This window comes from Chiloscyllium punctatum, chromosome 52, assembly GCF_047496795.1.
Source record: "Chiloscyllium punctatum isolate Juve2018m chromosome 52, sChiPun1.3, whole genome shotgun sequence".
NCBI classification, from domain to species: Eukaryota; Metazoa; Chordata; class Chondrichthyes; order Orectolobiformes; family Hemiscylliidae; genus Chiloscyllium; species Chiloscyllium punctatum.
Genome location: NC_092790.1, coordinates 13,217,818 through 13,243,226, shown reverse-complemented (window position 1 = coordinate 13,243,226; position 25,409 = coordinate 13,217,818). Strand labels below are relative to the sequence as shown.

The following is a 25,409-nucleotide window of genomic DNA, read 5'->3' as shown; positions in this document are numbered from 1 at the left end:
CTCGTGCAGTGGAGGAAATTGGAACAGTCAAAGTAAATTTATTGAAGAATGAAACTCTGGAACTCCTGTCGCAAAAAGAAAATTGAGCAGCTTTACCTATCTGCCTTATCTCACTAAATCTTTCCTACTCCACTGTTTCAAAATAGGATTGTAATCACATTGAGTATTTGAGAAAATGGCACCAAGTTTTCTTGCGTTTTACATCAGACTTCAGAAGGAGGGTCAAGTGAAACACAGGATTAGATGTCAAAAATGTAATTTCATTTGAAGCAAAGGCATGGGATGTCTTTTTGATGCAGGTAGAGTTAAAAAGAAAATCTGTTCCTGCAATTTGGAAAAATGGAGAATGATGTTGTGATAAAGGTAGGGATGGCAGCTCCTCTGTCACAATGATACATTTATGGAAATGGAATTCTATCTGAATGGGAGTAGAATTGTTAGCTGGATGTTTCTGACTCCTGCAGACCACAATGAATTCATAAGTGATATTCATTTTGATTGTAATCTTTTTCTGTTGCCGGCAGTGTATATGGAAATCCATAACCGTTAGTCGTTATGATGTTAGCATTTCAATCAAATTCTGAATTAGTCAGTTGCTCTGTGTTGTGTGTCTATGTGAGAGTGCCTGTAGTAATTATTGTCCATTTGTCAGGAGCAAAGACAGAAATTCCTGGAGAAACTCAGTTCTGAACAACAATCACTGGTCACAAAGCTTTAACTCTGCTTTCTCTCAACAGATGTTGCCAGATGTGCTGGGTTTTTCCAGCAATTATTACTTTGTTTCTGGTTTCTGTCATTTGCAGTTTTATTTGTCAGGCTTTGGCACAGAATGTGTGTTTGGAATTCATTTTTTTAATGTGACAGCTGTTCACAGGATTAATTCTGTCCTGCCCAATCTCTAATAAATTCAATAACTGTGTTTCATCCTGTAAATTGGTGACTTTTGTTTAGTTTCCTCGTATGTCTACATTTAACATGGATGTTATGTGTGGTTTTTGAAATTATGTTACAGCCTGACTTTTTTCCCCATCTTGCTTTTAATTTTAAAAATGTCATATTAACTGTAGATTCAATGTCATTCCTGAGTGTGTATTTCAGACAACAATGCAGAGTAACGCTCTTGGAAAAAGGTGTCAATGTCAATGGGCTTGAGAGTATTAGGCAAGAACTTTCAAATGTTCATTGGGGGCGGATATTCGCAGGTAAAGGGATGGCTGGAAAATAAGAAGCTTTCAAAAATGAGAACGAGAATCCAGAGAGGGTGAAAGGAAAGCCTAGTAGGTGTAGGCAATGCTGGATGATGAGAGAAGTTGAAGTTTTGGTCAAGAAAATGAACGGAGCATATGTCAGGTATAGACAGCAAAGATAGAGTGAATCCTTAGAAAAGTATAAAGGCAGTTGGCATTTCCTTAAGAGGGAAATCAAGAAGGCAAAAAGGAGTCACGAGATATCTTTAGCAAATAGGGTTAAGGAGAATCCTAAGGAATTCTAGAAATACATGAAGGACAAAAGGATAACTAGGGTGAAAATGAGGCCCCTCAAGATTTGCAAGGCAGCCTATGTGTGGAACTGCAGGAGATGGGAGAGATAAGAAATGACTATCTTGCATCAGTGTTTACTGCGGAGAAGCACATGGAGAATACAGAATATGGGGAAATGGATGGTGACATCTTGAGAAATGTCCATATTACTGTGGTGGTGGTGTTGGATGTCTTAAAACGCAAACGTGGTAACTCCCCAGGACCTGAGCAGTTGCATCCGAGAACTCTGTGGGAAGCTAGGGAAGTGATTGCTGGGCCCTTTGCTGAGATATTTGTATCATCGATAGCCACAGGTGGGGTGCTGGAAGACTGGAGGTTGGCTAACATGGTTCCACGATTTAAGAAAGGTGGCAAGGACAAGCCAGGGAACTATAGGCTGATGAGCCTGACATTGGTAGTGGGCAAACTGTTGCAGGCAATTCTGAGGGACAGAATTTATATGTATTTGGAAAGGCAAAGACTGATTTGGGACAGGCAACATGGTTGTGTATGTGGCAAATCATGTCTCACTAACTTGATTGAATTTATTGAAGGAGTAACAAAGAGGATTGATGAGGGCAGACTGGTAGACTTGATCTTTATGGGCTTCAGTAAAGCGTTTGACAAAGTTCCTCATGGTAGACTGGTTAGCAAGGTTAGATCATAAGGAATACAGGAAGAACTAGCCATTTGGAAACAGAACTGGCTCAAAGAGTAGAAGAAAGAGGATGGTGGTGGAGGGTTGTTTTTCAGATCGGAGACATGTGACCAGTGGTGTGTTACAAGGATCAGTGCTGGGTCCACAGCTTTTCATCATTTATGTAAATGATTTGGATGTGAACACAGGAGGTATAGTTAGTAGGTTTGCAGAATGCACCAAAATTGGAGGTGTAGTGGTCAGTGAAGGTCACTTCCGAGTAAAACAGGATCTGGATCAGATGGACCAATGGGATGAAGATTGGCAGATAGAGTTTAATTCAGATCAATGTGAGGTGCTGCATTTAGGAAAAGCAAATCAGAGGAAGTCTTATATACTTCATGGTAAGGTTGTGGGGAATGTTGCTGAAGAAATAAACCTTGGAATACAAGTTGATAGTTCCATGAAAGCAGAGTCACAGGTAGATAGGATAGTGAAGAAACATTTGGAATGCTTTCCTTTATTAGTCAGAGCATTGAGTGTAGAAGTTGAGAGGTCATGTTGCAACTGTACAGGTAATTGGTTAGGCCATTTTTGGAATACTGTGTGCAATTATGATCTCTCTCCTAAACTGTGGTACTGTGAAACTTTGAAACTTGAAAGGGTTCAGAAAAGATTTACAAAGATCTTGCCAGATATTTGAGATATGGGGAGAGGCTGAATAAAGAGGCTGTTTTCCCAGGAGCATTGGAGGCTGCAGGGTGAACTTATAGTGGTGTATAAAACCATGAGGGATATGGATAGGATTAATAGACAATGTCTTTTCCCTGGGGTGGGCAAGTCCAAAACTAGAGGGCATAGGTGTAAGGTGAAAGGGGAAAGTGGAAAAATTTAAAAGGGGCCTTAGGGGCAAACTCTTCACGTGTAAGGTGGTGTGTGTATGGAATGAGCTGCCAGAGGAAGTGGTGGAGGCTGGGTTAATTACAAAATTTAAAAGACATCTGGATGGGTATACAAATAGGATGGGTTTAAGAGGGATATGGGCCAAGTGCTGGCAAATGAGACTAGGATATTTGGTTGGCAGACATAATTTAGACCAAAGGGTCTGTTTCTGTGTTGTTCATCTCTGTGACTCTATGGCTGTGAATGTTAAAATTTATTGGAATTGGGGTGATGTGCATTGAGAATGGAGAGAGATAAAAAATAAATTGTAATCGGTTGGTAATATTTGATTCCTGGTTCGAAAATTCCTCTTTGGAAATTGAGCTCAATTCAAACTGCTCTATGACTACAGAAAGGCTGCTCTTCAGTCGGAGAATGGTAACTTACCTGCTGTTTGACAGAAGGAACTGATCACACTTGGCTTCATACCAAGATAATATTACATTCTCTTGGTGCTTCAAGTGTTTATCTGAAGGAAAAGAGAGGAGACATCACCTATAACTCAACATTATGTGAGTTTGACAGTATCAAACCTTTCAATGTCATATTTATTTAATAATCATTAGGCTGTTTTTCTTTCAAGCCAGTAATTCCAACAGAACCACTGATTCTATTCTTGGCCTCAGCTGCTCTTTGTCTGGTCATTGTAACAAAAAAACAAAATCTATACCAATTCACCGAGACCCAGATCCTAACCAATACCTCTACAGTGCCACAAATGGGACGACCTGATGCAAGTGCATTTCTGGATATGAGAGTTTACTTATCTATCTATAACTATCAGTTCCAGCTGCCTGACTATAAACATGCACGCATCAATTTGGACCCTTCAGTTTCTTCTATATGAATGTACATATTGATCTCTGTTAGTTTTAGCTATATCAATATCGGAATGCAAATACCAAACGCTGCTATCAGATTTTGCTATTTGACACCTGAGCATCATGATCAATCTGTTTCTATTGTTATGAGGTTGAAGGTAAGTACTGTACCTTTAAGAGAGAGTGAAAGCTAAAAGCTGGCAAGCACCTGTCTTGTGACTGACTAGCAGTCACCGAGTGTGATGGAAAATTGAAAGGTGTAACATTTGGCTGTTACATAGACACCTTAGTTCGTATTTCACATTTAACCAATCCATTTAAATTATGCCTCAAGCTACTAAAATCCAATTGAATTTGTATTTTACTGTTTTGACATTATCAAACCAATGAGATGATCCGATGTTTGGGGTATTAACAAAAAAAATCAGGCATTTTGGACAATTGGCCAAAAAAAGAATGAACGTTCATTGAAAGACTGTTATTCACAAACACTCTTGATCAAAGGTACCATTTTCATATGAAACATCTTTGTAGCCGAAGACCGAAGATGACCCTGGGAGATCTGCAGAGGAAGATCGACACTGGGGATGACAGCCACTGTCTGGTTTTGAAAATTAAGTTGCTGTAAATTTAATTGAATCAGCATATTTTTAAAGAGTGGGAGGTAGATAACAAATCTTCAAGGGAAAGGAGGCTTAGAGTTGTAAATAGTTGTTGTTTAATGTTCACTTTCAATGTTAAAGAATATAATTGATGCTCTTGTTAAATAGTGGAATTTGGGTCGTTCTCTGTCCCTCATTTTAACAGATTATTAGGCGAGGTGAGCTTTTCTGTGTGTTTGGTTTAATTAGCAGAGGGATTTACCACTGCGTCGTAACACTAATATGTCAATATGAGAGTGCAAGTTTGAATCTGACCCTGTCAGTATGCAAATACAGTAATTGATCAGTACACATCAGATTATGTTCTGTGAATATGGATGTATTAATAAAACTGTATCCAGTTCAGCTCTGTGAATGTGGGAGTACAGTTATTATTCCGTACCTAGAGTCATAGAGGTGTACAGCATGGAAACAGACCCTTCGGTCCAACCTGTCCATGCCGACCAGATATCCCAACCCAATCAAGTCCCACCTGCCAGCACCCGGCCCATATCCCTCCAAACCCTTCCTATTCATATACCCATCCAAATGCCTCTTGAATGTTGCAATTGTACCAGCCTCCGCCACTTCCTCTGGCAGCTCATTCCGTACACGTGCCACCCTGTGCATGAAAAAGATGTCCCTTGGGTCTCTTTTATATATTGGTAAAAACAATGATTGCAGATGCTGGAAACCAGATGTTGAATTAGTGGTGCTGGAAGAGCACAGCAGTTCAGGAAACATCCAAGGAGCAGCAAAATTGACATTTCAGCCAAAAGCCTTTCATTAGGAACCTCTGTAAGGTTACCCCTCATCCTCCGATACTCCAGGGAAAACAGACCAGCCTGTTCAGCCTCTCCCTATAGCTCAAATCCTCCAACCCTGGCAACATCCTTGTAAATCTTTTCTGAACCCTTTCAAGTTTCACAACATCTTTTCAACAGGAAGGAGACCAGAACTGCACGCAATATTCCAACAGTGGCCTAACCAATGTCCTGTACAGCCGCAACATGACCTCACAACTCCTGTACTCAATACACTGACCAATAAAGGAAAGTACACCAAACACCTTCACTATCCTATCTATCTGTGACTCCACTTTCAAGGAGCGAGGAAGCTACACTCCAAAGTCACTTTGTTCAGCAACACTCCCTTGGACCTTACCATTAAGCGAATAAGTCCTGCTAAGATTTGCTTTTCCAAAATTCAGCACCTCGCATTTATCTGAATTCAACTCCATCTGCCACTTCTCAGCTCATTGGCCCATCTGGTCAAGATCCTGTTGTAATCTGAGGTAACCCTCTTCGGTGTCCACTCCACCTCCAATTTGGTATCATCTCCAAACTTACTAACTGTACCTCTTACGCTCGCATCCAAATCATTTATGTAAATGACAAAACGTAGAGTACCCAGCACCGATCCTTGTGGCACTCCACTGGTCACAGGCCTCCAGTCGGAAAAACAACCCTCCACCACCACCCTCTGTCTTCTACCTTCGAGCAAGTTCTGCATCCAAATGGCTAGTTCTCTCTATATTCCATGAGATCTAACCTTGCTCATCATTCTCCCATGGGGAACCTTGTCGAACACCTTACTGAAGTCCATACAGATAATATCTACTGCTCTGCCCTCATCAATCCTCTTTGGTACTTGCTCAAAAGCCTCAATCAATTTGGTGAGACATGATTTCCCATGCACGAAGCCATGTTGTCTATCCTGAATCAGTCCTTGCCTTTCCAAATACATGTACATCCTGTCCCTCAGGATTCGCTCCAACAACTTGCCCACCACAGAGGTCAGGCTCACTGGTGTATAATTCCCTGGCTTGTCCTTACCACCTGTCTTAAACAGTGGCACCACGTTTGCCAACCTCCAGTCTTCCGGCACCTCAACTGTGACACTCGATGATACAAATATCTCAGCAAGAGGCTCAGCAATCACTTCTCTAGCTTCCCACAGAGTTCTCAGGTACACCTGATCAGGTCCTGGGGATTTATCCACCCTTACACATTTCAAGACACCCAGCACTTCCTCCTCTGTAATCTGAACATTTTGCAAGATGTCACCATCTACTTCCCTACATTCTATATCTTCCATATCCTTTTCCACAATAAATGCTGATGCAAAATACTTATTTAGTATCTCCCTCATTTTCTGCTGCTCCACACAAAGGCCACCTTGCTGATCTTAATTTCCTCCTTGTCAAAGTGAGTGTAATTGTCAATCTGTATCTTTCAGACTCTGCCGTGTGAATACATAGAGATATTTACCAATCTGTGGCTGTCAGTTTCTGCTCGCCGAATAGGTTTGTGTAATTGTCAATCTATCCCTGCAATGAGAATGTGTGAGCTGAGTTTTCATCTGTCACTATCAGTTTCAGTCTTGTGAATGTGAGAGTTCAAGTTATCAATCTTTCCCTGACAGGCTCTGAAATGCAAATATTTCAGTGTATTTATTCATCTTTTTCTGTCAGTTTGTGTGACCGTAGTTATCAACATGTAACTCTCAGATTCTGCTATATGAATGAGGCTGTCGTTATCTACTTGATTTGGTCTGACTTGTTATTGGCACATGCACGAGTTGTAATGAAAAGTATTGTTCTGTGCGCTTAAAGCAGATCATATCATACAAAGTGCATCAGGGTAATAGAACAGAATTCGGAATACAGTGTTAAGGGTGAAGAGAGAGAGAGATTAACATTACAATTTGAGTGGTCCATTGAAAAATTTGATGGCAGCAGGGAAACTGTTCTTGAATCTGTTGGATGGTGTATTCAAACTTCAGTGTTTTCTCCCTGACAGAAGAGGGTGGAGAAGAGTATAACTAGGGTCGGATGGTTCTTTGATTATGTTGGTTGCTTTCCCGAGTCAGGGGGAGGTGGAAATGCGGTTATTGGATGGATGGTTGGTTTCTGTGATGGACAGAGCTGTGTTCAAACTCTCTGCAGTTTCTTGTGGTGTTACGCAGCACAGTAGCCATACCATGCTGCGATACCATGCTGGGAAATCATGCTTGACTAATCTTTTTGAATTTTTTGAGGATGTAACTCGGAAGATGGACGAGGGAGATCCAGTGGATGTAGTGTACCTGGACTTTCAGAAAGCTTTTGATAAAGTCCCACACAAGAGGTTAGTGAGTAAAATTAGGGCGCATGGTATTGGGGGCAAAGTACTAGATTGGATAGAAAATTGGTTGGCTAATAGGAAATAAAGGGTAGTGATTAACGGCTCCATTTCGGAATGGCAGGCAGTGACCAGTGGGGTACCGCAGGGATCCGTGCTGGGACCGCAGCTTTTTACAATATATGTAAATGATATAGAAGATGGTATCAGCAATAACATTAGCAAATTTGCTGATGATACAAAGCTGGGTGGGAGGGTGAAATGTGATGAGGATGTCAGGAGATTACAGGGTGACCTGGACAAGTTAGGTGAGTGGGCAGATGCATGGCAGATGCAGTTTAATGTGGATAAATGTCTGGTTATCCACTTTGGTGGCAAGAACAGGAAGGCAGATTACTACCTCAATGGTATCAAATTAGGTAAAGGGGCTGTTCAGAGAGATCTGGGTGTTCTTGTCCACCAGTCAATGAAGGCAAGCATGCAGGTACAGCAGGTCGTGAAGAAGGCTAATAGCATGCTGGCCTTCATAACAAGAGGAATTGAGTATAGAAGCAAAGAGGTGCTTCTGCAGCTGTACAGGGCCCTGGTGAGACCACACCTGGAGTACTGTGTACAGTTCTGGTCTCCAAATTTGAGGAAAGACATTCTGGTTATTGAGGGAGTGCAGTGTAGGTTCACAAGGTCAATTCCTGGAATGGCAGGATTGCCTTACACGGAAAGACTGAAGCGACTGGGCTTGTATACCCTTGAGTTTAGAAGACTGAGAGGGGATCTGATTGAAACGTATAGGATTATGAAAGGATTGGACACTCTGGCAGGAGGAAACATATTTCCGCTGATGGAGGAGTGCCGAACCAGAGGACACAACTTAAAAATATGGGGTAGACCATTTAGGACAGAGATGAGGAGAAACTACTTCACCCAGAGAGTGGTGGCTGTATGCAATGCTCTGCCCCAGAGGGCAGTGGAGGCCCAGTCTCTGGATTCATTTAAGAAAGAATTGGATAGAGCTCTTAAAGATAGTGGAGTCAAGGGTTATGGAGATAAGGCTGGAACAGGATACTGATTGGGAATGATCAGCCATGATCATATTGAATGGCGGTGCAGGCTCGAAGGGCTGAATGGCCTACTCCTTCATCTATTGTCTATTGATACACCCAGACAGGATGCTTTCTGTGGGACAATTTGGAAGAGTCTTTATAGACATGCTGAACTTCCTTAGCCTGCTGAGGAAATCTGCTTGGTGAACGTGTTTAGGTAATTAGGCAAAAGCGAGGACTGCAGATGCTGGAACCAGAGTTGAGATCAGAGTGGTGCTGGAAAAGCACAGCAGGTCAGGGAGCATCCGAGGAGGAGGAAAATCGACATTTCGGGCAAAAGCCCTTTCTGATGAAGGGCTTTTGCTAAAAAGGTTGATTTTCCTGCTCCTCAGATGCTGCCTGACCTGCTGTGTTTAGGTAATTGTCAATCTAAGACTGCCAGTTTCTGATCTGTGAATCTGAGGATTTAGTTCTTCACAGTCCCTGTCAGTTTATGCGTTGTGATGGTTTAATTAGGTTCCTTCCCCATCAGGCTCTGTAATAAAAATGTGAGTGTATTTATCAATATTTGTCAAAGGGCTTTTGCCCAAAACATCAATTTTCCTGGTCCTCAGATGCTGCCTGACCAGCTGTGTTTTTCCAGCACCACTCAAATCTAGAAGTTCTTTTGTGAACATATGAATGTGGTTATCAATTTTTTTTGATAGTTTCTGCTCTGAGAGTGTGAAAATGTAGTTCTTAATCTCTAAATAAAAACCAAAAAAACTGCAGATGCTGGAAATCAGAAACAAAATTAAATTGCTGGAAAAGCTCAGCAGGTCTGACAGAGCCTGTGGAGAAAATTAGAGATAAAAATTTCCAGTCAAGTAACCCTTCCTGAGAACTGGTGGTAGCCAGGAAAATATTAGTTTCCGTGCAGAAGATAGGGTGTGTTGAAGGGTATGGAGTAAATGATATATGGAGATAGAATCCATAGAGAGGGAAGAACAGTTGGACAGACAAACGAGTGGATCATGGTCAGACGAGGAGGGTGAATAGCTGTTAATAGGGACTGTTAGTAATTGTTGGTGTATAATAGTTTACAATGTGATAACACTGCCTAGTGTGTGGGAATTCGAGTAATGACCTGGGAGAGCTCTGGCTCGAAAGTCTTTGAACCCAATATTGAGTCCAGAAGGCTGTCGAGTTCCCAAGCAGAAAATGAGGTGCTGTTCTTCCAGCTTGCATTGAACTTTGCTGGAGCAATACAGCAAGCCTGAGACAGAGATGTTGGCCAGGGAACTGGGTGGTGTGTTGAAGTGGTAGGCAATTGGAAGCTCAGGGTCTTTATTTTTTTCTGGACAGAATGTAGGTGCTCTGCACAGTGGACACCCAATCTATACTCAGTTTCCCCAGAATACAGAAGACCACACAGCAGCTAGGAAAATGCAGACAATCAGTTCTGAGGAAGGGTCACAAGACCTCAAATGTAACTGTGATTTATTTTGTCATCAATCTCAACCTGTCAGTTTCTGTGAGTGTCATTATCAACCTGTACAAGTAATTTGAAACAGAGAGTGGTATCAATATGTTCCTGTCAGTCTCTGCTTTGTGAATGAGAATGCAGTTTTCAGTCATCCTCTGAAATGTCCTGTCATGTGCATGTGAGTGTGATTGTTCAATCTGTCCCTGTTATATTCTGCTCTCTGTATCTCAGGATGTAGCTATGAATCTGTATCTGTCAACGTCTAGTTTATAAATATGCAAATGCATTTATCAGATTGTACCTGCCAGTGTTTGGAAAGTGCATGTGGGGAATGTGGGGGGTGGTGTGAGGTGTGTGTTTAAGTATCATGCTCTCCCTTTCAATTTCTACAGAATGAATATGTGAGAGCAGCTATCAATCTATGCCGGTCAGTTCCTGTTGTGTCCATATGAGTGTTCAGGAATTGATCTATCCTTGTCAGTTTCTGCTATGTGACTGAGTCAAGTGCTCAATCAGTGCCATTCACTTTCAACTCTCATGCATCAAGGTTGCTTAATTCACTGACAGCCAATAATATTCTAAGAGTCCAATGATGACAACGGATCTATTCTTGTTTGCCTGAAAAACCCATCTTGTTCACTAATGTCCTTTAAGAAAGGAAGCTGCCATCCTTACCTGGTCTGGCCTACATGTGTCTCCAGACCCACAGCAATGTGGCTGACACATAACTACCCCCCGGGGTAGTTAGGGATGGGCAATAAATGCTGGCCTCACCAGTGATTCTCTCATCCCGTGAATGAATTTAGGAAACAGAATTCTATGTGACTGTGATTGATTCTGTGATAGTTGATTTTAGGATGTTGTGATTGGGCCTGAATCTCTTCTGCATCAAGTCATTTATGACAGAGTCACAGAATTGGTACAGCCATTCAACCCATTGCGTCCACACTGGGACATTCTGTTCTTCACCTGTTCTCCATAAGAGTTTCAACTAACTGTTGGGATTCTGAACTTTATCCACTCACTGCCAATATCTCTACCTAAATGCAAATTAGAGATTATTTCTGCCATTACCTGTCTTTGATAACTATAGTACCAATTTTGCTTGTATGCAACAGCATCAGGGAGAATATGTGGATCTCTCCTTCTCTTTTCATGTTCTGTTGTGTTTTTTTTTTGGTCTGAGCATAGGATAAACTGTATGAATATTGACTAACCTTTTATGATTGAGGGATTAATATTGGTTCAATATTTTTCCTTGCCATGAATCTGAATTTTATTGCATTAATACTGTGGTTTTTTTTATATTTTGTGTTTGCAGGAGTCTTTATCAGTTACTGCTGGACACTGCAAGATGTAACATCTGACACTAACTGAAGTGATTAATGGTTTGGTAAGTCAATTTATAACTGTCCATATTTGGAAATACCTGGACAGAAATGTCATTCTTTTTCCCTTTCAGCATTAACTGGCTGGGTGTGAGTGAGTTTTCTGTTGTGCTGCCAATCTGCATCACTTTAAAGGAGTGGCACTAGTCTACATCACACTGACATTTTTTGAATGTTGCCTTGTTTCCAGTTCTGCATGTCATGATCTGATAGAGTTGATGAGGTGGGTTTAACTCCTTATAAATAAATCAGTGTTTCATATATTAAAAAGTATGGAAATGCTTCTGCATTACTCAGGCGCTCAACCAGAATGTGAGTATGGAGAAAGTGTGTGTTCATCAACACCAGGCTCAGTGTGAGAATGGGTTTCATTCACTCTCTGATACTAGATATCAATGTGCTCCTTATACTTGGTTACTGTGTTTCACCGTGCTTCAGTGTCATTCAAATTGAAACATGTCCCTTTTAGGAACTACAAAAGTACTTCAATGTTCAAACTTCTGTTACTTGACATGAATGAGGTACTAGCTACTGTCACTGGAGTCAACGCCTGTCAGTGAAAGTGCAGTGTTTGGATATCTGTTAATCTCTGGCACTGCACATTTAGTTTGATAATGTCCACAGCCAGTGTTCTTTATCTTTAGTGCCGAAAGGATACACGAACAGGTGAGCATGCATCACATTGCAGCAAAAAAGCATCTGGCTTTTCTTCAGAATCAATGGTAGAAAGCAATGGACTTTTGTAATTCCTATAGTGCAGAGTCTAACCAGGAACAGTGGGGATATCAAGGTCTGGTTTTCATGATGCTATTAATTTTTACATTGTGACATGTTTTAACCAATGAATTAATAATCAGTATTAACCGAACCCACTTGCAACTAAGTGAACACTTCAACTGCATTGCAGCTGACTGACCACAGTGTTCCTTGTACAGGAAAGAGAATTGGCCAATTCTATTTTGTTTACCCGTTTGGACAGGATTTGGTGCAAGCCATGAGCAGACTCTTGTGTTGCTCTATGGTAGGGAGGGGGAAATGAAAAGGACTTTTATTTTCCACCATTCTGTGAAGAATATTTAAATAGTTCAATAAATTGAATTTGACAATTTAAATATCAACTCTTGTCGAAAAAAAAAGTGAGCAGCTTGGCAAACCGACCAATTTTGGCTTTTTTCTTTCATTCTGCAACACTTTAAATAGTAATGATCCAATTCCAATAACTCCATCACAAAACTATATCCTGCTTCCTTGCTTTTTTTGGTACTATAAATGAAGGGAGTGTCAAGAGGAATGCAGGGCTCTTCATTGAAAATCAAAACAAATTTTGAAATACATATAGAATAATGAAAAAAATGCTCTTGCTGGACAGAAAAAGAAAATAATTACAAAATGATGAAATGGAGAATCATGTTCCGATACACATGGGGATGTCAACTTCTCTGCTGCCATGATATTTTTATGGAAAGAGAATGCTGGTTGAAACAGATTAGAATTGTTAGCTCAGTCAACTGTTATGTTGTTATGGACTGTCTTTGATCAGTCAGATTTAATAATTTGAAGAGACTTATTCTGTGCTGTAAATTTCTTTGACTTGACATCTGAGAATAGAAATCAGATTGATGAAATGTTTTCTGCTAGTTGCGGCGTATATGGATTTTCATTACTGTTAGTTGTTGGAATGCATATTTCAGGATGGTGTACAAATTTGCAACTATTGTAAGTCAATCAGTAGCTGAGACAGATTGGTGTGTGTGCATATGCATGCAAGCGCAGATATTAAGGGCAGGTTGGAGATGGTGGTTGTCTGTATGTGTATATTCATATAGTCAGCATTCTCTCTACATCAGGTTTGGCTCAGAGGTTCATCTGGAATTTACACAGTTTAATTGTTGTACCTTTTGCATAGGACTTCTATTTATCAAAAAAAAAGTCCTTCTCAGTTACTGATCATGCCAAAATTTCATTCTATATCTACACTCAATATCTCCCTCAGAAATCCTTGCCGTAACAACGTAACAGCATGATCTGTTTGTTCACCTTCACTGTAACTTTAAAATTGCCTTTACTACATGTGGAGTTAATGAAGTTCCTGAATGTATATGTCATAAGAGGATACAGTCTATCCCTCTTCTGATATTGCAAATGATAATTGTCTATGCATAATGGCACTTATTGAAACTGATCTGTTGTGCATTTAGTACAGGGAGAAATAAAAAAAATATTTCATCAGTTGTGTTTGATTCTTGGCTTGAATGTGTATTTCTGGAAATTAAGCTCAATATGTGTCTGACTCAATCCACACAGACAGAGGAAAGGACGTTCTCCAATCTGACATACCTGTTAGTTGTTAGAAGCACTTGCGACACTTGGCTTTATACTGAGGGAATATGCATTATCTTGGTCCATCAATCATCTGCCTGGCGGAAGACAAGAGAGATATTTCCTGTAAATCACCATCAGCTGGGGGGAAAAGACATGAACTGATCAATGCCAAATTCAGGGCGTGATCATGATTTTTTTTTTGGTTTTTGAACAGAGCAAGGCCCGGCTACGCTCTCGCACTGAGCTCCTCCCAGTCTTTTTGTGTTTGCGAAATTCTAAAACAATTTACTAAGGTACAAAAACTAACCAACATCTGCATAGTTTCATAAGTAGAATAATTACCCAGTTCAATATTCAGCTCCCAATACACTAACTGTAAAAGGAAGAACAAAGGGCACTACTGTCACATTTAGATAACTCCTGTATTTCCCAACAATTCAATGTCTATTCGCAACAAATAGCGGGAAACAGAAGCCAAACAGTGAATTCCCATCAGTGTTTAGGGGATTATAAACCACAAGAATGTCCCACAGCAGCTTCTTCCCACTCTCCCTCCCTCAGCAGGCCCACACACAGCCCGAGAAAGGCCTCTCTCTTCCCCCCAGCCCGCTCACTCCAAGTTCCGGGACCAGTTCCTGCTCCGCTCGGCCTCTTACAAACAGCCCCCGGTTCTCCCTGAACTCACCCCGAATCAATCCCGGTCTCGGAGCCCCCTCTGTGTCCCAGACTCCCATCCCGATGTGCTGCTGGAAGGAGCCTGCTGTTCCCTCCCTTCCCTGGGCGCTGATCTCTCCATTACGGTCTGTTTCAAACAAACCTCTTGTACTTACTGAGTAAATGCTCCTCAATGGCAGCGCTGGGGGAGGGCCTCACGCATGCGCTCCTCTCGTCAGGAAGAGTCTTCTTTGGGGAGGTAAAAACAATAACTGCAGATGCTGGAAACCGGATTCTGGATTAGTGGTGCTGGAAGAGCACAGCTGTTCAGGCAGCATCCGAAGAGCAGTGAAATCAATGTTTTGGACAAAAGCCCTTCATCAGGAATAAAGGCAGAGAGCCTGTAGCGTGGAGAGACAAGTTAGAGGAGGGTGGGGGTGGGGAGAAAGTATCATAGAGTACAGCAGGTGAGTGGGGGAGGAGATGAAGGTGATAGGTCAAGGAGGAGAGGGTGGAGTGGATATGTGGAAAAGGAGATAGGCAGGTCGGACAAGTCCGGACAAGTCAAGGAGACAGTGCTGAACTGGAAGTTTGAAACTAGGATGAGGTGGGGTAAGGGGAAATGAGGAAGCTGTTGAAGTCCACATTGATGCCCTGGGGTTGTAGTGTTCCGAGGCGGAAGATGAGGCGTTCTTCCTCCAGGCGTCTGATGGTGAGGGAGCAGTGGTGAAGGAGGCCCAGGACCTCCATGTCCTCGACAGAGTAGGAGGGGAGTTGAAATGTTGGGCCATGGGGCGGTTTGGTTGATTGGTGCAGGAGTCTCGGAGATTTTCCCTAAAGCGCTCTGCTAGGAGGCGCCCAGTCTCCCCAATGTAGAGGAGACCACAGCGGGAGCAACGGAGACAATAAATGATATTAGTGGATATGCAGGTGAAACTTTGATGGATGTGCAAGGCTCCTTTAGGGCCTTGGATAAAGGTGAGGGAGGAGGTGTGGGCACAGGTTTTACAGTTCCTGCGGTGGCAGGGGAAAATGCCAGAATGGGAGGGTGGGTCGTAGGGGGGTGTGGACCTGACCAGGTAGTCACGGAGGGAACGGTCTTTGTGGAAGGCGGAAAGGGGTGGGGAGGGAAATATATCCCTGGTGGTGGGGTCTTTTTGGAGGTGGCGGAATTGTCGGCGGATGATTTGGTTTATGCGAAGGTTTGTAGGGTGGAAGGTGAACACCAGGGGCATTCTGTCCTTGTTACATTTTGAGGGGTGGGGTCTGAGGCCAGAGGTGCGTAATGTGGACAAGATGCATTGGAGGGCATCTTTAACCACTTGGGAAGGGAAATTGCGGTCTCTAAAGAAGGAGGCCATCTGGTGTGTTCTATGGTGGAACTGGTCCTCCTGGGAGCAGATCCGGCCAAGGCGGAGAAATTGGGAATACGGGATGGCATTTTTGCAAGAAATAGGGTGGGATGAGGTGTAATCCAGGTAGCTGTGGGAGTCAGTGGGTTTGTAAAAAAATGTCAGTCTCAAGTCGGTAATCACTAATGGAGATGGAGAGGTCCAGGAAGGGGAGCGAGGTGTCAGAGATGGTCCAGGTAAATTTAAGGTCAGGGTGGAATGTGTTGGTGAAGTTGATGAATTGCTCAACCTCCACGCGGGAGCATGAAGTGGCACCAATGCGTTCATCAATGTAGCGGAGGAAGAGGTGGGGAGTGGTGCCGGTGTAATTACTGAAGATCAACTGTTCTACAAAGCCAACAAAGAGACAGGCATAGCTGGGGCCCATACGTGTGCCCATGGCTACGCCTTTGGTCTGGAGGAAGTGGGAGGATACAAAGGAGAAATTGTTAAGGGTGAGGACCAGTTCGGCCAAACGAATGAGAGTGTCGGTGGAAGGGTACTGTTGGGGACGTCTGGAGAGGAAAAAACGGAGGGCTTGGAGGCCCTAGTCATGGTGGATGGAGGTGTAGAGGGATTGGATATCCATGGTGAAGATGAGGCGTTGGGGGCCGGGGAAACGGAAGTCTTGGAGGAGGTGGAGGGCGTGGGTGTTGTCTCGAACGTATGTGGGGAGTTTCTGGACTGGGGGGATAGGACAGTGTCGAGGTAGGTAGAGATGAGTTCAGTGGGGCTGGAGCATGCTGAGACAATGGGTCGGCTCGGGTGGTCAGTCTTGTGGATCTTGGGAAGGAGGTAGAACCGGGCAGTGCGGGGTTCCCAGACTATGAGGTTGGAAGCTGTGGGTGGGAGATCTCCTGAGGTGATGAGGTTCTGTATGGTCTGGGAGATGATGGTTTGGTGATGGGTGGTGGGGTCATGGTCGAGGGGACAGTAGGAAGAGGTGTCCTCGAGTTGGCGTTTGGCTTCAGTGGTGTAGAGGTCAGTGCGCCAGACTACCACTGCGCTCCCTTTATCCGCTGGCTTAATGGTGAGGTTGGGATTGGAGCAGAGGGATTGGAGGGCTGCGCGTTGTGAGGGTGAGAGGTTGGATTGGGGGAGAAGGGTCGACAGGTTGAGGCGGTTAATGTCCCAGCGGCAGTTGGAAATGAAGAGGTCAGGGCAGGTAATAGGCCAGCACGGGGTGTCCAGATGGATGCAGTGTGTTGGAGGTGGACGAAGGGGTCCTCGGAATCCTGATTGTGAAAGTAAGCCCTGAGGTGGAGACGATGGAAGAAGTGATCGATGTCACGGCGTGTATTAAATTCATTGATGCGTGGACAGAGGGGGATGAAGGTGAGTCCTTTGGTGAGGACTGATCGTTCGTCCTCAGTGAGTGGGAGGTCTGGAGGGATGGTGAAAACTCGGCAGGGCCGGGAGCTGGGATCTGGTGTGAGTGTGGAGCTGGGAGTGGGGTCGGAGCCAGTATCTGGAGTGGGTGTGATGGTGGGGGGAATGGGGGTGGAGGCATGAGCAGGGGTAATGTTCCCCTCGGGGTTCTGGGGGGTGGGGATAGTGATAGTGGGGCCTGGGGTTGGGGGGGGGGGGGGGTCAGTAGAATGCAGGTGAGTGGCGCTGGTGGGGGCGGAAGTGGTGGTGATCATGGCAGTAGGGATGGCAGAAGTCACTGAGCGTGTGGCATCAGTGATGATGTGAGGGCCGGAAGTGGCTGTGGGAGCGGCCATGATGGGGTGGAAGTGACATCATCACTCAGCATTAGGGAGGCATCTGTGTCAGCCACCTGGCTAATGGCGTTTCCGAGGCCAGGGGAATCTTCTGGAATGTTTGAGGAGCGCTGGTTATGGAGGTGGGTGGATAAAAATTTGTTGTACTTACAGTATTTGGTGTTTGAGATGGAATTGAAATACTGTTTGTTGAGAGTATGAATTCTCCTAAGGATGTAGTACAGAGTGGGTCCTTTGCAATTCTGAGAGAGTGTGGCCCTCAGCTGGGGCAGGGCTAACTGTAGAGAGGTTAGGTGCCGGCGCATTGCTGCAAGCGTGGAGCAGAGGATCTTGAAGGAGAACTGTTGCTGGTGTTTTTGAATGTGTAGTCTGTACTGTTTGTCCTGTTTGGGTCCGAACTCTGCTGGGTTAAAGGTGGTCTGGAGTCCGTGTGGGATGAGTTGGTTACGAAGGCAGGTACTGAGGAAGCAAATGTGGCTGTGGTACCGAGTTTGTTTCACGACATGGTTGAAGAGCTTCAGAGCAGAAGAAATGATCTTGGAGTTGCAGTGGGAGAGGGACTCCCTGAGATTCTTGTAGAGAGAGGAGGAAAACTTCTTCAAGGCAGGCATCCTTGCAAGAGGATTCGCAGTAGGGTTAAAATCAATGAGGTTGGGGAGGGACTGCATCAAGCACGCCCTGTTTTCCTGATGCTTCCCAGAAACAAACATCAATTGGTCATTTCCCCAATTCCCTTTTCTCCCAGTTTGACCAAAGGAACTGGGACTGTAGGGGAAAGGACAGAGAAGGTTTCAAGCTGGGACATTGCCCCTTTATGAAGCTCCAATTGAGCTCATCCCCACGTCATGTTAATAACTCCTCCTCTGGGTCTCTCACAATCTGATCAGGGAGCGGGGAAACTGGCGGCCACTCAACACATCTGTGCCCACCATTCAATAATATCAGGTCTGATCTTATGTTAGGTGTGGTAATTAATCCTGTTGACCCTCATCCACAAATACTAACACCTGGTTGAAAGGAGCACACAGACAGGTAGATAGAATAAGTGGAACTTTTTTACAAAGACAGTATGTAACTGTTCGCAGAGTCTTACGTCATAGTGTCACTCCCTATTTCTGAGTCAGGAGGCCCGAAGAAATCAAATGTGGACCAGGGAGATGTGCAATAGGATCACTGGGACTCGTTTTAGTTTATAGTGGATGACAAATTTTAGTGTCAGGTATGCTGCAGACAGAAACCTTGTGATATGTTGTATGCCATGATGAGACACCCCAGCTATTTTTACTGATTCACTCCTGGAACATGTATGTCGCTGGCTGAGCCCAGCATTTATTATCCTTCCCTTAGAGAACACAGTGGTGAGCCACCTTCTGGAAAAGCTGTTGTCCATGTGCTACCCACAATACCATGAAGAGTGTTCCAGGGTCTTGATTCAGTGACAGTGAATGAAAGGGGATATGTTGCATTTCCAAGTTGTTATGGTGTTTGGCTTAGAGAGAAACTTATCCTCGATCAAACTGATGTACCCCTACATCAGCTGCATTCAACTTTTGAGATAGAAGTTGCCCTGAGTTTGGACGGTATTCGTTTTAGATTTCCCAAAACTTCAGTATTACTTTTGTAAACTTTACAAAACATCAGGGTTCTGTAAGATTGTATTTGATTCCAAGAACAGGTGTTCTTATTGCAAAGAAAATAAATAGACAGACCTAAAGGGTGGAACAGTTTAGATTTCAGCAAACGAGGAGATGAGCACATTGAGGAAGAAAGAGAAAATGACAAGAGTAAGCTTGCAATTGTTGTGAAAAAGAAACAACTGTTAAAGTATTTATAAATGTGTAGAGAGGAAACAGAAAAACTATTTGAAAAGGAAGGTACAGATAAACTGTGAATTATAGGCCACTCAGCCTGCAGGGAAAAATGAATGCAGAGTGTCTGTGGTTAAAAAAAAATCAGATTCAAACAGAGTCAGCATGGATTTTAAGGGTCTGTTTCTGTCTTATAATGTTCTATGTTCTCTGCTGGAAGAACAGATGGAGGTCATTCAGAAGATTTTGGCAAGTTCCCACCTGAGAATAACTAAAGAGCATGGTATCAAGATGGATTTAAAAAAAACTGATTGGCTGAAAGAAAACACAAAGGGAATAAGTGGATCATTTTCACAATGACAAGCAGTGCCTTGGGGACATGACAAATCTTAGTGATGGAATCCAACTCTTCACTATATATTCACCATGATTTAGATGAGGGAAATAAATGTAAGATCTCCAGTTTGACAGATGACATAAAACTGCTTTGAGTGGTGAGATGTGATTGTGATGAGGTGTAGTCAATGGGCGAATGCAAGTCAGAGGCAATATAATGTGGATAAATGTAATGGTTTTTAAAAAGGACAGCAGAAGCTGGAAGTCTGAGTTGATAAGACGTGAAGCTGGAAAGGCACAGGTCAGGCAGCATTGGAGGAGCAGCAAAATTGATGTTTTATTTGAGACTTCAAATAAAGCAAATCTTAGATATGGACAACTGAGTTCAAATGAATCTCTGATCAGCATGAAAAATGTAGGGGCATTCTTAAGAGGGAGATCAGGAAGGACAAGGGGGTGCGGGGTGGTGTTATGAGATAGCCTTGGCAGATACGGTTTAACATAATTCAAAGGGATTCTACAAGTGCATTCAGAGCAAACCAGTGACTAGAAAGAGAGAGTAGGACACTTTAAAGATCCAAGAGGTAGTTGTTGTTGTGGTGGTGGGAGCCTTTTCCTCTGAAAAGTGAATGTAAACTCAGGAGGCAGGCAAGTGGATGTTCATTCATGCAAAACCCAGTTAAAGCAGGGAGAGGGCCAAAGGATCCTCCCCAGAGGCCAGCCTTGGAAGAGAGACCAATGACGCACCCTGAATTTATTATAAAAAAAACAGTATTAACAATGACACGCACCATAATCATTAGGTTCCTCCCTCTTACTTTATAAACCCAATCCTATAAGACACATAATTAACGATGGGTATTTCTTTAGCAGGTCTCAGTTTCCCATGACCTCATGGTGTTTAACACACTATAATCTCTAATCCTTGGCATCTTTCTATGCATCTTAGTCATTCACATTCCAAACTTAATTGCTAGATTTCTTCAGGCCTCTCGGGCTGGTTTTATATGGAGATATAGTTTAAGTTCCATTATTTATCATATCTCATGTGCTGTCTTTATCAAATTCAGTTTTTCCTCTTATATTTACCATCGTCCTAATTATGTATATAAAAATGCCAAAGGCATTTAAGTTTTAACTAGTTGCTGTTAGATTTGTAATGACGCTTTCTGTTCTGGCTAGTTAAGTTTAGGGACAGCTATTTCCATCTACCCTTCGTACATTGTGTTTAATGGTTGTGAATAGCCATTGTCCAGGATGAATTAGGGTACTTCTGAAAACTTCCTAACCTTCACACATCGGCATAAACATTTGTGACATGAATCTATATGTATGTTGTAGAATCTCTAGCTAGAAATTATTGCTTAATATTGCAATCTAATGAAGAAACAACGGCTTACCACGCAATAGCTAATTGTTGATCTGGTTGATATATAGGGAATTCAGTCTGTTATCTTTTGCATCTGGTATTTATTCCTCGGGTTGCATAGTCACTCTTTCATGAGTAAACTGAGAACGTTCCTATGTTTGGCTTGTGGACATGTTCTGATCTGGGATGGTTGCAACTCAAGGCTTTGGACTAGGTTTGTTCAAAGGTATCATTTTCTTTACTTTAAGGCTAGGACAGACTGCTAATCTCATTTCTCTCTTTTCAGCCATTCTTGTGTTTTAATTCTAAGGCAGATTGTCTTTTTTTGTTTGTCAGCTATTCTGAGAGGAGACATTGGCCATGTGGTAATAAGTAGATCCAGTTTACCCCTGCTGTTCTGTTGAATCTCAGAAGATGGGACAAGTTCAGAATGAATATTTCACATCAGTTTTATTTTAACTGGGAAGCTAGTAAACTTAGGGAAATAAATATTGATGTTTTGAAAATAGCTCATATTACAAAGAGGTATGCTGGAGGTCTTAGATGATAGATTTGGATAAATCTCAGATCTGATCTCGCACACCCCAGGACATTGTGCGAAGTTAAGCAGGAAATTGAGGTGTCCATTTCAGACATATTTATCATCTGTAACTACGGTGAAATGCTGATGTGGTTTGTGTGGAATTCACTTCTAAAGCAGGTGATGGACGTGGATACAGTCACAATATTTAGAAGACATATCTGATAAGTACATGATAAGAAAAGTTTCAAAGGGCTATGGGACAAGAACAGGCAGTTAGAACCAGTCTAGTTTGAGATTATAGTGGGTATGGACTGGTTGGACCAAAGGATCTGTATCTATGCTGCTTGACTGACTCTTACAGTGAGGCAACTGTTCTGGTTTGAGCTCTTCATTTTGAAAGCTTTGACAGCAGAACGCCTCATTCAGAGCCTTCTGCAATCAGACAACACCATCGGTATTCTGAAATTTAAAACGCGTAAAATGAATCTAGCCGTGGAATTCAAAGATGGGGCACTTGTTCTGTTTGCCGGAGATCAAACTCAGGCTCATACCCCATGGGGGCGTGTTACTACCGAACTGGTAGACTATTAAAGAACAACAAACTGGAAGCAGCTGAAAATGACTGTGGCCTCTATTATGCTCCCTCTCTACGGTCAGGCAAAGAAACTCACACACGAACACATCAGAGAATAAAACAGAGGGTCAGCGACCACTCATTATAAACTTACTTATGGCACAGGGGCAATTCAGCTCTTCCTAAATGCAGCACAACGTAACGTGAATCTGCCTGTGAGCGAGTGGAGGGACTGAATAATGGTATTTATAGAATGACGATTAAAGACAAGTAACCACAGGAAGGTAATTCAATCTGATGGAAGGGAGAACTCCTTTCACAGATGCTGTGAGTGGCTCTTAAAAGAGCCTTTGGGTTGTCAGATTCAAGAATACTCTCTTCACTTTTTAGCGGATCCAGCAGCGGAAGTTTTCTTGGGCAGCAGCACGGCCTGGATATTAGGCAGCACCCCGCCCTGAGCGATGGTCACCCCTCCCAGCAGCTTGTTGAGCTCCTCGTCGTTGCGCACGGCCAGCTGTAGGTGCCTGGGGATGATGCGGGTCTTCTTGTTGTCCCGGGCCGCGTTGCCGGCCAGCTCCAGGATTTCAGCCGTCAGATACTCCAGCACCGCAGCCAGATAGACCGGCGCTCCGGCACCCACACGCTCAGCATAGTTACCCTTTCTCAGGAGCCTGTGAACACGGCCCACCGGGAACTGCAGGCCAGCCCGGGACGACCGAGACTTCGCCTTGGCGCGACCTTTCCCACCGCCCTTTCCTCTTCCAGACATTGCCACAAACTCTCAAACACTATCACAGAGAATGCTGGACTCCGCCCACATTGCGGCCTCTTATACCTTCGGGAGGGATGGTGGGGCGGCCGTTTCTGATTGGTCCCATTGTTCAGCCCCTCCTAATATTGTTTCAATTCCAATTCAGATATCTGTCTCATTCCCCAATCCGGAGAGGGCACGGGGAGGAGGGCGGAAAGTACCGGCACCAAATCATCAAACGCCTTCTTTCCAATTTGAAAAGCCCGCCAATATGTAGATTTGTACTGAGGAATGCACAATTACTCGAGTTAATTTACTTTTACAATCGACATGTACACGTTCCATTATCTCCCTTTACCTCATACCCAAGTCTACTTGAATCTGTCCATTTCTGATTTCGAATGAAATTTTCTGTACATTAAACAGAAAAGGCGCGAAACCCTGCACTCCGGAACTAATAATTTATTTCACATTGCAACAGCACCCCGATTTACTGATAAAACATGAGATTACATTCTCATGAATGAGCGGATCAATAGCGAACGCAGGCTTTCGAGAATATTTTAACGTTGCACTCCCGACAGCACACGTTCATAGATCAGTAAAAGCTCCACATTTACAGTGCCATTTCTGGAGGTGTTCTGGTTTTATTTCGGCTCATTTTGAATATCTCTCACCAACAGCAGAAAGCCTCAATTACCACAATCAGCATCCGGACAATATTTGTGCGGTGATTTGGAAATGAAAAATAAAGTAAAATAGAACTCAGAGAGAAACGTTTCTTTTGATTGTCGGCGGGTGTTGGGGCACTTTTGTTAACAGGGGGTAAAACTCAAAGATCGTGCCACCGCCCCCCAACCCACCACCGGGGCTTGCAGTTCCCGACCTGCCGGTGTCGGGGTGAACTTGCTTCATCACTTTGTAGATGTAGATGGAGTAACTTTCTTTCCTGGACCGACTCCTCCTATTACCGCCCTTCACTGGCGCCCTCTTCGCCGCTTTCTTAGCGCCCTTCTTGGACGCTTGCTGTGCTTTCCTTTCCTCTGCCATCATCCCACGAGATAGCGAGGTGAGGAACAGGGAGCGGGCGCAGCTTAATACGTGGCTGTACAGCTGGTGTAGGAGGGAGGGCTTCAGATATGGAGATAATTGGGGGAAGGTGGGACCTGTACAAGATGGACGGGTGCTGGGGCACTTTTGTTAACAGGGGGTAAAACTCAAAGATCGTGCCACCGCCCCCCAACCCACCACCGGGGCTTGCAGTTCCCGACCTGATCGAGTAACAAAGAGTAACACCGGCACATGAGAAATAACTCCGCGGAATTTAACGTGATCTCTGTCCCCAGGCAGTGGGTACAGGATATACACGACTGCGTCCGAGAATAAGGCGCGCAGAGGATCAGCGATCAGCGATCACTCATCAATTTACACAATATTTATAAACACAACTGTCGCAGAGACATTAATTGTACAAACCCAGAAACATAATGGTTCAGCCGTTGCAAGGAAGTTGTAGGTGCCTCTTATAAGAGCCTTTGGGTTGTGGATGTGTGTGTGTTTCAGTGCGGTCCTTCACTTGGAGCTGGTGTACTTGGTCACCGCCTTTGTGCCCTCCGACACGGCGTGCTTGGCCAGCTCCCCGGGCAGCAGCAGCCGCACGGCGGTCTGGATCTCCCGGGAGCTGATGGTGCTGCGCTTGTTGTAATGGGCCAGGCGGGAAGCCTCCCCCGCGATACGCTCGAAAATATCGTTGACGAACGAGTTCATGATGCTCATGGCCTTGGAGGAGATGCCGGTGTCGGGGTGAACCTGCTTCATCACTTTGTAGATGTAGATGGAGTAACTTTGTTTCCTGGACCGACTCCTCCTCTTACCGCCCTTCGCTGGCACTCTCTTCACCGCTTTCTTAGCGCCCTTCTTGGACGCTTGCTGTGCTTTCCTTTCCTCTGCCATCGTCCCACGAGATAGCGAGGTGAGGAACAGGGAGCGGGCGCACCTTAACACGCAGCTGGTGTAGGAGGGAGGGCTTCAGATATGGAGATAATTGGGGGAAGGTGGGACCTGTACAAGATGGACGGGTTGCATCTGAACTGGAAGGGGACCAATGTCCTGGGTGGAAGGTTTGCTCCAGTAGTTCGAGAGGGTTTAAGCTAGTATGGCAGGGGGGTGGGAACCTGAGCTGTATACCAGAGGTGAGAGTTGATGCAGATGAGGCAATAGCAAGAGTAGACCAGCTAGTGGGAAGGAACGAAGGGATCAGTTAAAGTGTGTTTGCTTTAACGCAAGGAGTATCAGGAATAAAAGTGATGGACTTAGAGCATGGATCAGTACCTGGTGCTATGATGTTGTGGCCATAACAGAGACATGGGTTTCTCAAGGGC

At 43.9% G+C, this 25,409-nt stretch overlaps 2 protein-coding genes, 2 long non-coding RNA genes and 1 pseudogene across 5 annotated transcripts in view; 1 reads left to right on the top strand and 4 right to left on the bottom strand.

Annotated features, from left to right (window-relative positions):
* LOC140470681 (histone H2B 1/2-like) overlaps positions 1-14,718 on the bottom strand; it is a 76,815-nt gene extending 62,097 nt beyond the window's left edge. For both annotated transcript variants that reach the window (XM_072566701.1, XM_072566702.1), the window contains exons 1-2: positions 14,584-14,718; positions 13,914-13,993 (exon numbers count right to left, since the gene is read on the bottom strand). The gene's annotated coding sequence lies outside the window, so the exon portion shown is untranslated. The remainder of the gene's footprint in view (positions 1-13,913; positions 13,994-14,583) is intronic.
* The window catches only part of LOC140470765 (uncharacterized), a 186,550-nt gene that overhangs the window by 103,004 nt on the left and 58,137 nt on the right, over positions 1-25,409 (top strand). The gene's annotated exons all lie outside the window — the stretch shown is intronic.
* LOC140470791 (uncharacterized) overlaps positions 1-25,409 on the bottom strand; it is a 212,184-nt gene that overhangs the window by 171,122 nt on the left and 15,653 nt on the right. The gene's annotated exons all lie outside the window — the stretch shown is intronic.
* LOC140470694 (histone H2A-like) lies at positions 22,632-23,097 on the bottom strand (annotated as a pseudogene).
* LOC140470961 (histone H2B 7-like) lies at positions 24,225-24,997 on the bottom strand. The gene has a single exon (XM_072566885.1). It carries the CDS (start codon positions 24,979-24,981, stop codon positions 24,601-24,603), a length of 381 nt encoding a protein of 126 aa, XP_072422986.1. The 5' UTR covers positions 24,982-24,997; the 3' UTR covers positions 24,225-24,600.